Raw genomic sequence first — 14,801 nt, 5'->3', positions numbered from 1 at the left:
CTTGTGTCAGGTTACCAATCTCTTAAAGTGCAGGTAGATAATATCTAATGTGTGTACAGAGATGGAGAGAGAGGGAAAGAAGATACTGTGAGTTTAACTAATGTTGAGGAAGTTCAGAGGACAGGATGAGTTAACGTTCAGAGACAAGCAGGTGACAATGTCGTCAAACAGTTCGGTCTTTCTGAATGAAAATATGGAACTAATTTGAGAGGATGAATAAAATGTGAACCAAGGAAAGCAATAATGAAAAGTAAAAGGAGAGTTGATCCTGCAGATTTCCCTCCCTTAGTGTTCACAACCACTTCCTGTTACCACAACTAACTTTGGGAAGGAAAACACAGTGTAAAACAGGAAACCAACTCCTGAATGAGCGAGTATTTTTGACTGCTGTCATGGCAAAAAAAGCTAAGCTGAGTGAGCACAACGTTCAACTCCAAGCAGCCACAGCAGGTCCAATCCATCCATCGTGCTTGGGTCGGCATTTGACAGATTCTTCATAACCAAAACAAGGAGGGGAAATTTGCAAAGGTAAAACCCTGAAGTCGCTTCATACGGCCACAACTGAAGAAGAATGCAGAGTTAATCTTGAATACCAAATAAGGTAGGGATATAAACTTTCAGAGAAGAAAAGAAAAGTAGAGTATATTGGGATTGTGATACTCTGGCAAAGCAATGCATTCACTGACAATGTAGTAGTACCTCTCCATTGCCTGTTAAAATGCAGGTGGGATGAATTAGATAACCATGTGACTTAGGCTCATAAACTGCAAAATACAATGATTAATGGCTTCTTTATAAAAAGGTCAGAAAAAATACCTGACAAAATGATATAATGATGAGCCAACATACAGTTCCCCTCCAGTCAATAGGTGACGGTATTACCAGAACTATTTACAACAAGGCTGATGTATAAAGCGGACATGCAGGCCAGATATGATCATTTCTGCAACACTGTAAAACATGGAAGAGATTCAAGTCATGCTGCTGTTGATCGTGAATCACTGCCTCGAATATTAGGAAATTCAGTCAATGTCGGAAAAGAGACAAGCTTTAGAAGCAATGGCCTTCAAAAGGCCTGAAATGCAAGAACAACATGATTGGCTGAAGCTGACAACCTCAAAGTTCCTACTGTCGCAAATCCAAACACTACAAAGGTTCCTATTTCTGGGGGGAAGTTCCCACAGTCAAAATGCGGCCATAATACCCTATATTTGTAGAGCACTTTTCTTAAAAGTTACAAATTAAGAGGATAGAAAAGGGACAGAAACAACAATAAAACAATACTTAATATAAAATACCCTCATATTTAAATTCAAGGTATTAAAGATATTCAGTTTAGCAGAAAGAAGCTCGCACCACCAATCTTTTGTTCTTTGTCCTTCACAAGACATAATCACAAATTCAAATCTTTTTCACTCCTAATTGACAATGAGTCGTTTTAAGCAACTCGTGAGTCTAGTGTCTAAGCTAGTGTTAAGACAAAAAGAGCTCACTCCACACAGTGGGACAGGGAGGGGAGCAAGACGCCCCCGGGCTACAACAGAAGTGAGTTCAGCTAACGAGCCTGTTTAATCTCAGCGCTCTCTAACATCGTCCTCCGCTGTCTGAAGAAGAAAGACATTCCTGGATGATTGCATGCTGCACTGACTGACAGACGCGGCAGAGACCCAGCCCCATTGTTCCTGCTGACCAGCTATCTGCTGATGACAGCATGTCTGCTTAGCAAGATGCTTTCCCGCTTCTGCAGAGGCCCCTTCGCCACACAACACACACACACACACTCACGTTCAATTTTAACAATCCAAGAAATCCCCCATGTCTGCAGTATAACTGTTGTCATAACCACACTTCTTTAAATCTCTCTCATACACACACACACACTCAAACACACTTCGTGTTTTTTTTTAATCCTCCCTGACCCTTTAATCCATCCCTCTGCGACAGTCATGTGAGGAAACAATCTGCCACATACGATGAAAATCAGACATAAGAAGGCGATTGCCTTGGATGTAATCACCCAATTTATTTGGTGCATGTGTGGGTAGAGTATCTGTGCAGCTGGCAACGTGTTGTAATCCATGTTTCATTGAGGTAACAGATGTTACATGATGAAAAACAAACTTTACTCCTCAGAGAGAACTTCTAAGCTCTCGTACAACTTCCACAAACTCAGAAAAAGCCCTGGTTTTGAAGTGAAAATCAAGGGCAAGATTTGACATCTCGTTATTTCACCACTGTGCCGTGGTAAGCCCACAGTGATTGGAGAAGCAGTACGATGTGAAAACAGATCTCTGACTGAGACAGATGTAATCGATTTTCCTCCTTGATCAATTGTCAGATCAGTAATGGCAAATTGCAGTGGCACGATCACAAAATCACTCCCTCACCATCGTTCCGAAAATATTACAGATGAGATATGGATGGAGAGGGGTCAGTGTGCTTCAGGGTCATTACTAGGAATTATTTACATGCTCCAATGTTTCGAAAAAGCATCACCTTCCTCATGCTGTTCATTGCAGCAGCTCCTTTTCTCAGACCCAACTATAAGGGCTCTGGGCTACCTACTGGATCTATTTAAATGCACATGCCTGTTATCGGGGAAACCACAATGCTTCAACCGGACTACTGACGAGGGAAATTTTCTTCTCACTTGGAACCTTTATAACCCACTGGAAGAAAGAAAAAGTCAAAAGGCATCATTTGTCTTCTTCAAAGACAGAGCCCGTCACTGAACTGTGAAGATGGGTTCTCTTATCGCCTGCTTCCTGTCTTGGCATTATTTTGAGGTGCTAACAGAGAGGACACAGAATACCAGAATAAAATGGTGTAATGACATGCTAGTGTGAAATGTCCAAACCCTGACGTAAAATGGCTGACAACAGTTATGCTAGGTATAAATATATAAAAAATAAAAAATTAAAAAAATGAAACATCATATCATTAGAAGGTAGTCTCATCCTCCAAAGTGCAGACACACGTCAGCTTTTCTGCAGGTTTGGCATGAGAAGCAGCCGCCGCGTCTGGCAGCTCTCAGCCAGACACAAAGCTACGGTCTGCAGCTCTACATGTGCCACACGAGAAGGGCACTCGCTCTGCCTTGACATCCACAGAGAAAAAGGCTGTGACTCATTCAAAACATGTGTCAAAAATACAGAACAGTTGAGCCCCGCAGGCAAATAAGAGAAGACAGAAAGTCATCGAGGAAGTTGTATTTTAGCCTCATCTATTTAGGGCGCCACCACTTAGAGACCGAGTGATTTTGCAAACCAGTCTATGCAGCCAGAACTACAAACCCACTATAAGAAAAATAAGTCCAAAGTCATCTTTAGAAGTGTTTCATTCACAACTTCTCTCCACGCTGAGTCAGTTAAGTCAATATTTGGATAGAGGTGGGTTCCATTCAGGGGACCGCTAACGGCCCGTGGCTGCAGGGTTTCTCTGTGCTCACAGACAGCGGAGATGTGTGTAGTCAGCCGGCCCCGAGGCAGCATGGAAAACTCCAGCATGCAAGTTCAGTGCAAGTGTGAGAAGGAGAGAGTGGGCACGGGGGAGTGAGCGAATTGCACAAGCTCATTAATACTTGAGCTGATGCAATGTACACTGCACCACAAAGCTGGGAAAGCTGTACTAGTATTGTTAGTGGTCAAATTTATTATAGAAACATCCACAAAAATGTGTTTTAGTTTGAAATGCTGTATTTTTTTATATCTGCTGTCCACTGAGTTTTTAAATCCCTAAAAACGACCAAGTTTGGAAACGCTGCTGACCCCATTTTAGTTTGAAGTCTCGAGCAGAAACAGGAAACCAATAACACAGTCGCCTGCACTCACTTTCTAATTGGTTAGTTTCATTCTTATCACAAGTCCACTACCGGCTGTGAATGCAAAACACTGCTGACACTTACTGTCATTAACAGTTCCACCTCATTGTGGGTCCAAGAAAAGAAATCCCTGCTCCTACTCTTCATCAAAGATGTTCCTCATTTTTCTGTAACCAAGCAACCGACTGTATAGACAATCAGCTTACTTCAAAATCGTAATACTAAATTCTAAATTTCATCAATAAATCTATGCAGGGCAATTTGTAGTGGCAGTTACATGGAGTACCAAGTAGTTAAAAATGTCTAAAGGTTTAATCTTAAGAATTCAACTTTTTCTTAATATTTGAACTTTATTCTCCAAATGCATAATGCTAAAACAAAAATCAGGACAGGACCTCTCACTGCAGTTTCTGTTCAGACATCTCATTTACCCAAGCCTTCTGCTATTTTAGCACCGGGACACTTGCTGCTTTTACTGCTCCACAGGGAGCACAACAAAGACCCCTGTTGGACCAGTGCCTTGACTGCCAGCTGCCAGAAATCACACTGAGATGACAACATCAGCTGCAATATTTCAAGTGTTAGAAATAACAAACTTTCATGTTAACCACTCAGGCATTTTTCAGGATGTTTTACAAGGTGACAAAACCAGGCAGAACTTTTGTTTTCGTTTGGTTTTCCCAGACTGCTTCAGAGCCTTGTTTTTTCTAAAGATCTGGGTTGTGGCAATGTTATTTGTGTGTGTTGTGTAAAGAGTCCCAATGTATAGTTTGTCATCGTTCTTAGCTGACGAGAATTTCTTCCCTCAACCTTAAAAAAGCTTTAAAAAATGAGAGATAAGTGTGAAATGCACACAATCAATCTATGTGTCAGACTCTGAAACAAGATGGATTTCAAAAGAGGCCTAAAGGCACCAAGTTTAAAAACCTGTTAAAATTGTCTCCCCTTCTCTGAGGGGAGTATTTAGTTCAGTTAATAAACTAGCAGGAGGCTGATAAAACCCACATTTAAAAAGGAGGGGCTGGGAAATAAAGACCAAATGTGCTGCAACTGGAGGGGAAAATCTCCTCAGACTTCACATTGGAGTCTCTGTTTGACTCTTTTCACGTAGACGTACACTGCCGGTGTGAAGGTAGTAGTCCCAGAGGCAAAACGGCCAACAGCTACCACAACATTTTAGGAAATACGATGAGGCTTGAGAGAGAGAAAGAAAATGATCTGGAAAACACTGCAGTAAAACATTACAGCGAGTGTGACTTTTGTGGGCTCGAGAGCACACTTCAGTCACAAGGGACTCCTTTTGAACTTCAATGGGAGCTGGAAGCATGAAAAGAGTTTTCCTTGACATAAAACCAGCCCCTGCCTGCAGGAGTTTAGACTTCAGGAGAACTCCACCAGCATTCTCTGCGGATGAAACTTGCTGCATTTGTAAAGCTAGATTTAAATAGTGCTGCTGCCTATTGTGCAGCCTGAGGAAGTTTTTGGGTCAGATCACTTGGAATTAATACATCATCACATGTGGCTACATTCAGATGTTAATGAGCAGAAACTCCTTGATTTGTCTGTTTAATTCCAGCATCGTACCACAGATTTGTTTTGGTCCCAACTGAGTTAGAAACAGGCCACAGAGCCCAACAGAGAAGAGGTCCAGGTCTGTTTTCTGAGTGAAAGTGACAGCAGGACAACACAATTGCGAGGACTCACCCCGTGCACCCCGCCCCGGCCCCAAGCAGAGCCGAGTGGCCAGGACTACAAACCAGTGACAGAGTTCATTAATGAAGAGGCAGGGCCTGTCCGCGAACAATAGCCCTCAACAGGAGCTGTCTCGGGCGATCTGGGCCGGGACACTGATGGATGAGAGGAACTTTAAGTTCCCACTTATCCCCAGTGCCCCCACTGTCCAGCCCCATAACCTCTGTGAAGGACAGGGAGCAGCTAGTCTCCCCTTTCACCTCAGTCCCCCTCACCATGTTGGACTGAGCGTTCATGATTTTTGCCCTGACATCCCTTCCTCAAACAAAACAGAATCACCAGGCCTGACAGTGGCCCACGGGCTCCACCCAATGCCAATCAATTCACAGCCACGTCCCGGTACGTTCACTCACTCAAGGACAGACACAAAACTGAGTGAAATATCCTATCAGTCAAAGCCCCTAAGGGGATAAGAGAGATTATGGTTTGGAATCGATTGGGACAGGACCGTGACCTTCGCCCCTAGTAGATCAACTAGGAGGGCTGCTGCATAACAATGAGGGTCTGGTGAGAGCCTGTGTCAGAATGATAACACAAACACAGAATAACCAGGTCCTAGATTCTGGAGGCTGGGGGACACCTCTAATTTCAAACAAAGATCCCGAGGGAACGACTGCAGTAGCAGCCACCCAAAAAGGATGAAAGGAGACTTGTTATATCCAAGGTAAGCATTAATGCACCACTGAATCGTGCAATGGCTCAGCACATCCAGTTAGACGCATCAGTACAAATGAGAAACAAGTACTTGAGCTCAGATGTTTTGGATCATAACTATAACCAAAATTATAATAATGCCTTACAGCCCTAACTCTAACCCCCTGACCTTGCAGTGCTCACCTATCCAAAAAAGACCAATGATGTCAACACTGTGAAAAATGTGATTAAAAATATTGCATTCTTAAACAATAATGTGCCCAGATCAGAATCTCATCAACAATTCTTACATAGAACCAAAGTGATCTTGTCCAGGGTTTTGAAGAATGAATGCAGTTGGCTTCGCTTCAGTGTGCTTTGCCTCCTCTGGTGCATTAAATACACTGAAGCAAAGCCAAGGGACAGTGGGGACAGCAGATGTAGAGTGAGGGTGACAAGACTTTGTTCAGCCAGAAATCCCCATTTCAATTATAAGAGGCATTAAGCTTCTTAGGTGGTATACTGAAGACTGGTCAGTGTGGCTGGGGGCTTTGGGCTGCTCACTTTGACCAGACAGCACAATTAGGCCATGTGTGCATGAGAGCAGATAGATCTGTCCGTGTGCCTCTAAAGCTATTAGATGCGGATTGTCCCCGCATCGATAATCCTACTGTCTGAGGCCTTGTTAAAACTTTCCTCGAGGCCACCTGTTCCACGAGGGGCAGCTGTTGTTCACAGCCAGGCCACAGCCGGTCCTCCCAACCGTGCCTGGAATTGGAGGCAGGAATCTGGGCAGAGGAAGGCAACGACAGAGAACAACTCCAGCGTCAACAGAAGCCAACAGACTGACACTTGGAGAAGATATACGAGTGCACACTTGCCTTCAGATGTTGACATATACGCCATATATCATTGAACTTAAAGTGAGATGTGTCAACACCAAGCAGAAGTACAGAAAAAATACATTTTGCTTTGCCACAACTGCAGAGAGCAAGCAGTGAAGCCACTGAGGCAGGTGGGAATTTAACAAGATATGATTATGGGTTAATACAAGATAAGAGTTGGACTAAGGTTAAAGCACATACTCAAAATGAGTGGCCAGAGATTAAGGTTGGAGGTGCTATAAAGGGATGAGAGACTAAAGCTGCTCACAGCAGGCGTTCATCAACTGTGTTTTAACACCCATGAGTTCAATGAGAATCTGCTTACTGCTTTGAAAGCCTCATTACCTTGTTAGACACCAACATTGGAAAAGCTACAGACAGTCTGTGAGAATCCGACTGTGAGAACCAGCTGGCAGTTACCTGTGCATGTCCTGAATACCATCAGCCTTCCCAGAGGTAATCCCCAATAATCTCCCAACTAAATCAACCACCATCATGCCTCACCAGTGCATAGCTGGCATGCCGGCGTGGAGGACCTCTGTCAGAGGAAATAATAGGCCGATGGAAGACTAATGATGCTAGATTTAGGGACTGAGCCCCCCCCCCGCAACACCAGTAATGGACCATGAAAAGCTGACTTGGCTATAAATAGCTGTTATTCATTGGCGAAAAATGAACCGGACAAAAGGACATGGGACAGAGGGAGAGGCCTCCTGGGCGAGTTTCCAAAGCTATAGGGACAGATAGACTGTGCAGCAGCTCTGTCTTCTTTATAAGGATACAGGCCTGCAGTTTATACATGAGTGTTGATGGTTATGTGGCCCAAAGATATACCCTCTACAATAATTAAGCCCCATATAGATATGAATAAGTAAAACTTTGTATACCACCTTTTATGCAGGTTCATGCAAGACGCACACAACAAATAAAAAAAAAACATTAAAATAATCAAATGTATACCATAATATTAAAAGCAATAAAATAGATTAAGTCAAATATCATAATCAATAACCAAGCTAAAGAGGTCTTTGTTTAAAGAAATCAGCACGTTCAGCTGCTCTCAGATCCTAAGGGCACCTCTGAGCTTCAAACCTAAAAGCTGCCTCATCCAAAGTTTTCATCCTGCCATTTAGAACAAATTCTGAATGCTGGGGAGGCACTGACTGATGCCATGTACCTGTCCCTTGTATAAAATATAATTGACAGCGCTGGAGGGACGTTTTGCCCGCAAGCTCCCTCTCCACCTACCAAACAACTATAAATCACAAAGCAGCCGTCATGTCATGAAACATACTGTGTCGCTGTCTGCTCAACAGTAAGCAGCTGACAGACTGATCAAAGGGCCACGCTGCTGACAATACAAAAGCTAGTCTTGAATGTCAAGTAGTGACGGCTGTTCTGCAGCCACAAGCCCTGATACTCAGCAATCTCCTGCAGTCTGCTGTGTGAGTCAGATCCGCTGTCATACCCATTGATTCAGTCAGCCGACACTGTGTGAGGGCCGTTGATGTGATACGCCGTGATCCCAAGAACTGACCCACTCCAGAGAATGAATACACCATCAAAGCTTTAAACGTCCGTCCCGGCCGCCCAGTGAGCTGTGAGTGCAACACCGTGATATTACACACATTTCATACCTATACTGGAAGTGGATGCACTGGAGATTTGTTCAAGGAGACAACGTTATTGATTGCATCGTTGCAGTGGTTTCTCTTTGTCTGGCAGGATTCAGTAACTGGGGCATAAAACAGTCACAGATGCAAAAATAGACCTCAGAAGACTAGAACGTGAGCCAGTTTCTAACCGCAGACAGACAATGCGTGGACGTCCTCGTGAGTTTTTCTTGGGTCAAACAAAAGCACAGGGGAGTTTTCAGCAAGATTGGCACTTAGCACAGAGGTCAGCTCTGCCTTAGGGGCTAATACTTCCTTCAATGGACCTTCTGAGGTCATTATAATTAACAGTGGATACCTCCATCAGAAGATGTTTTAGTTTTAAAACTGCTGGCTGTCCCAGACAAGCATTTTATCTCCCTCCATAGTAACACACCGAGAAATACACATCACACGACTATTCACATACACTGGGCGTGTGTTTAACAGGAAGTAGATAGTTAACTTTTCAGTAGATTTCTTATAGTTACAGAAATATGAAGAATTCTGCGTCGCCTTTTCACCATTTGAATTTCACTAAACTAGAAAAGAAAAAAAACACATGCAACAAGAAACCACTTTTAGAAGGGGCCACATTTTCAAAAACAGTCACAACACACTAGGTAAGAACATTCAGACTACCACAACAGTAGGCCTATCAAGTTGGCATAGACATTTTTTATCGTCAGGAGTGGATCATATTATTCAAGCAGTTAGCACTTGTTATTAAGTTAATGTTAAATTAAACATCGGGGAGAAACCAGATAGCCAGAGCTCTTGTTCTTTGTGTTAAAAAAAAGTGTAGAGGAAGAATAGTAGTGTTGTACAGCAGCACAAAGGAGGGGGGGGTCATGACACAAAGCCTGTCATCCTCTTACTGGATAAACAGGTTTTTATTGGTGTGGTTTTACCAACACAAACACGCACACACATGCACAGAGGCTCAGTGAATAGCCTCTTAATAGCCAGCAGTTTTAAACTACTATCCTAATTAAGATTATGTCCATTGCAGTTAAGTTTAGAAAGAGATAATTACACTACATTGTGCTGCCTTTTTACATAAAACCTCTGAGTGCCTGAGTCCCCTCTCCCCTTAATGTGTTTAAAGGCTTCCTATAAACAACCAGACCCAGAGGTCAGTCCTACAGGTCCTCTAAGTAGGTGAGACTATAAGTGCATCAGCTATTTAAAAAGAGCTTAAATGGGAAATTCAGATCATTAAATGCAATCTATTTCATACATTTGGATTAGGATGGCCTGAAAGACAGAGACGGAGATGTATGTCTTTAACCGGATGAGGAATCTCATAGCAGTCTATCACTATATAATTTATTAATTTATTTTTGATAAATGTTTCTGCCAATATATCAGTCTGGCTCCTATTTTCATTGGTGACAGCATTAAGACAAGAACGTATTTTTAATTTGTTTCAAACTGTAAAAACTCAAAAACATCTGGAGAAGCAGATTTTCACAATATGTAAGACTCTTCTACAAATGTATCTCCCTTGTCAATTTGACAGAGCTGATGAAATATAAGGTTGTGTGTAAAGAACAGGAAGTATCTTCACCTTCTAATGCTTTACTTCCAGAAAATGGTGTCAAAATTACAACATATATATTCTCGTGCAAATATAACCACATGTTTAACGAATGGAAATATATTCCAAAAATATCGAAACAACTACTAAAGTCTTGAAACCAGCAAGATAACAGACAGACCCTTATAGAACCTCAGCGGTGCCATGTCTCAAAGAAACACAGGGCGTCTTCTGAAATAATACACCAGCCCCGCTGCAGCATCACAGAACACAGCGATGCTTCAATCAGCCTGTCCGAAAACTGTCAGTTCAAGGGTACAAACTGAAAGGTGAGCGCTTATTTAACAAACCGCTACTGCGGGGGAAAAACTGAATCAGCACAATGTTTGAAAACTCAGCATAATGCTGAAAACAGCTAAATCTGATATTTGTGTTTTCCTGAATGAAAATACAGTATGCAGATGTGTGATTTTATTCCTCAAGGGTGAAAGAGTCATCCTCCTGCTGGTCTGTCAAAATGCAAACAGAAAGACACTGTTTTGTAAACCTGGAAAGATGGAGGCTGCCTGTGTACGTACAGTAGATGTGTTTTGGGTTGCGTGCTTGTGTTTGCTGGCTTGAGGCCGGCCTGGCAGACAATAAGTGGAAGTGTTCCCCTGTTTCCAGTGCAGCGTTTAATTGGTCAAAAAGACACAAAGTGACTGAGGTCTTGTTGACCAAACAATAAGGGCTTGTGTTCCCTGAGCCTGAGCGTGGGGAGGTCAATGTGATATGACAACACGCTACTCTGCGTCTCCAGCAGCAACAATTCAGCAGCTTTGACTGCAGCACGGCACTAAAACAAAGCTGCTGATTGGACCCTCGCTCCAACAATTCACCAGCACAAGCCTGCTATTACAGCTGTTTAAGAAGGAGTAAAATCCACACATTTATACGCTCACTTCCCCAGAAAAGCACATTCCACTGCTCTTAGTAATGATGAAATCATTCCCAACAGCAGATTAACTGCTATTTTTAAAACAAGCATCATCATCATCAGCAGCAGCAGCAGCAGCAGCAGAGGTTTGAATGAAACGGTGGGTAGCAACATGTCTGCCGCCCGGGTGGAGCACCTGTCAGCCTGAGCAGGTGTACGTCTGGCTCACGCCTCCACACAGGCAGGATAAATATAAAGCCACAACCCTCACTTAGGTGTGGAAGATCAGGGAGCTTAAGGTGACGTTGACACTGAGCCCAGATGTGGATTAACCGAGTCCAACTGGCATTAGACGGCAACGACTTATCTCGTTTCTGCATATCCTGAACTCAGACATCTGTTTTTACTATTTAAAACAAGGTGTAAGCCACACATTTGTCTTGATCCCATCTGGGTGCAACTTCTCCTCATTGGAACCAGGAAGACGTATGAATTTTTCTTTCTCTCTCCTCACACGTCACCTCATACCTACAAGCGGAGCAGAGACACACTAACACACATAACACATCGAGGCAGCTCATGTGGGAAATTCTATTTTTACAGTCAGGCAGGGCGAGGCAGTGCTACACAGCAACACAAAGTAGGGAAACTGTAACAAGGCGGGAGGGAGGGCTGTCAGGGAACAAAGCGGAAGTGTCCTTCCTCCTGATGACCTGCAAGTTAGAGGAGGAACACAAAGTGCTCTCTGTGTGTGTGTGTGTGTCTGTGTGCATGCAGAGTAGCTCTGCAGCAGCAAACTGGGGCAAATCCATGCTATTTATCCCACCTTGTAACTGCAGGGATAACCAGTAAGCAAACATAATCTGTATGACTGCTGCAGGAATGTGGTGTATGTGTGCAGACGATTGTGCTTTCTTTGTGTGTATACTCTATCCTATTTACCTTGAAATGTGATAGCGGTTTCTTTTTCTCAGTGTTTATCCTCTTTTTATCCATCTGTTGTGTGTCCAACATCCTAGAAGAAGGATCCATCCCATGTTTCTCTTCCTTCCCCCCCCCATTCAAAAAGGATGTTTATGGAGTTTCCCTTATCTGGATTAAGGGATGAATATATACTACAAACCTTTAAAGCCTCTTTGAGACAAAACAGGATTTATGATTTGCTTTAGCTTTGTACTGTAAATGAACTTGACTTGAGGAGCTCTTACTGCCTCATCCTGGAGGGGGACTGGTCCAATTCAACTTCCTGATGAAATGAGTGTCACATTTGAAATCGCACAGTGATCTTGATGTGCAATGGCTGAGCTAATTGGAATATCAATTGGGCGCATTAATGAATAAATGAAAGTGGAAGTGGGGGGCAGATTATATTGAAATTAGACAGGGGTGACTTTACAGCTCTATAACAACCCTTTTTTCACTTTCTCAGTTTTACTTACACAAACATTTACCATGTTTGTCTTAGCCACAACTTTGTATAGCTTCAGTTATTCATCTTTAAATCTGTATTTATATTTGGCTTCGATGCTCTTTCAATTAACTTGTAGTTAAATATATTTGCATTGTCAGTGTCTCCTTAAGCACACACTTCTTCACAGTGACATCTTTGTAGTAGTTCTAAGTAGTGAACTTACTCCCGAATCATTTTGACCTTTTATTATTATTATGCTCTTGTGTTTGACTCTTTAGTGTGTTGTCAATCTATCTATCTATCTATCTATCTATCTATCTATGGAGTATACAGATCTATCTATATATCATTCAATGGAGTATACATATCCATTTATCTATCATTCAATGGAGTATAAAGATCTATCTATGTATCTATCTAGCAACATTAAGAATATTGCATTTCCTCAACTTATGGTCAATTTCATGATCAAGAGAAAATAAGTACCCATGATGGACGTTTGCATTATCATATGAGTGGGAAAGGGGGTAAGGGGCACAACCACATGTCCAATCCCAGAGACACCCACCTCCTCCAGTGCAGCCACTGTGTTCCTGCAGTGGGACATCCTGGTGGTGAAGTTGGAGGCGGTGGGCGACTTGTAGTCCTCATTCGTCTCCGCCACAAACTCCGAAACTGTGATTTGGTCCGGCATCATTAATCCTTTAGCTGCTGATAACAAGAAGGAGAAGAAGGAGACGCACTACTTTCTCTGGTCCGCTCTCCCTCTCCGGTCTGTAGTTTTAGGACAGAGAAGTTCACAGTAGTAGCAGCAGCAGTGTCTGTGAAGGTCCCCTCGGGTAGTAGACCATCTCCGGCTGTGTGTTTATGTCATTTCCCTCGATAGCTCCACACACGGTCCGGTGCTGCACGTTGGCTCCTGGCGCTTCCACAGGGGGATGGAGCTTCTTATCCCTTCCGCCTTTCAGTCCCGCTTACTCCGGTTTAACACCCCAGGCACACGGCTCGTCCTCGGGCGGCAGGTGAGAGGGACGCTTCCCTCTCTCGGTGCTTGTTTTTTCCCCCCGCTAACGTGCGACAGCGCGGGGCGAGCAACTTCTTCTTTCAGCGTCCGAGTCCCGGGGAGACGACAGCGATTCAACGGGAGCGCAACAAAGTGACAAAGGTAGAGGAGGGGCAGCGGTGGAGGCGCGGCAGCCAATGGGAGGCACCGGCTGCTAATTAGGAGCCAATCGTGAGCGAAGGGCGTGGTGACACGATGCCTTCACACGCTCCTCGTAATCGGGAATTTTCAAAAAGTCGCCTTTTAACGGTGGCCGAGAGAGGTCAACGCACCGAAAATGAAGAAAACAACACATTAGGAGAAAACACGTGCTCATTAAGAAAACAACTTCGCGCGCAGCAAAAAGTTACAACACATGCAAATACAGAAATGCAATGCAAAAACTTTGAACAAGTCAGAAAACAAATTCATCGATTCTTAAACGACAACGGACATTTTCCAGGGGACCCAAAAAAGGGATGAACCTGGATGTAGTTGGTCAAGTTATTGAAGTCTGCTTCTTGTCAGAGGTGATGGAACTTCTGGATATGAAGTCAATCAATTAAGAGGTTTCAAGTGAACAAACTCAATCTCTGAGATGTAAAAACAGTTTCACGATGCTGCAGCGTATGTATCCAGAAAAACAAATTGTAAAAGAAAAGGGATCAAGATGTTTGTGTTAAGCAGTAATTATCTACCAATGCTAGAGTGCTTCTTTTGTATCCTCGTGTGCTCCAGGATTTACATGAAAGCAGCTACTGCAGACGCCCCATGTGAGAATATGTTTAACATTTTCAATATGTCACAGCCAAGAATAGAAATGAAAAAAACACTGAAAACATTCTATCATTGGACACTGTCTGAGACCTGGGAAGACTCTCTCCCATGCCTGAATTTCGGGCAACAGGATTTTTTTTCAAACTTCTCCCAGAGCTCCAATGTTTTGTTCCTGTCCTGTGCCTTAGGATGAAGAATATTCTGGTGTTTCCCAGCTCCTTAGGCCCCGACAGGACGGCTACCGGTATAAATAGTATCACAGCGGCCGAGGCAAAAAAACCATGGGCAGCCTTTAAATCACAATCTGGGCAGTGTTCACACATTCTTTCAGCTCTGCAGCGTCTCCTGGCAAGCTGCTAAATGAAGAGCCCGGG

The 14,801-nt window shown here is 43.3% G+C and overlaps 1 protein-coding gene across 1 annotated transcript in view; it reads right to left on the bottom strand.

The window, feature by feature from the left end:
* asap2a (ArfGAP with SH3 domain, ankyrin repeat and PH domain 2a) overlaps positions 1-13,737 on the bottom strand; it is a 50,493-nt gene extending 36,756 nt beyond the window's left edge. Inside the window, exon 1 of the mRNA XM_062397584.1 lies at positions 13,177-13,737. Within this exon, the coding sequence (XP_062253568.1) occupies positions 13,177-13,305 (129 nt within the window). The 5' untranslated portion in view covers positions 13,306-13,737. The remainder of the gene's footprint in view (positions 1-13,176) is intronic.
* Between the last annotated feature and the right edge of the window lie 1,064 nt (positions 13,738-14,801).

The sequence above is a fragment of the Platichthys flesus genome, chromosome 10 (genome assembly GCF_949316205.1).
Source record: "Platichthys flesus chromosome 10, fPlaFle2.1, whole genome shotgun sequence".
NCBI classification, from domain to species: Eukaryota; Metazoa; Chordata; class Actinopteri; order Pleuronectiformes; family Pleuronectidae; genus Platichthys; species Platichthys flesus.
This window is presented reverse-complemented; position numbering and strand designations above follow the sequence as displayed.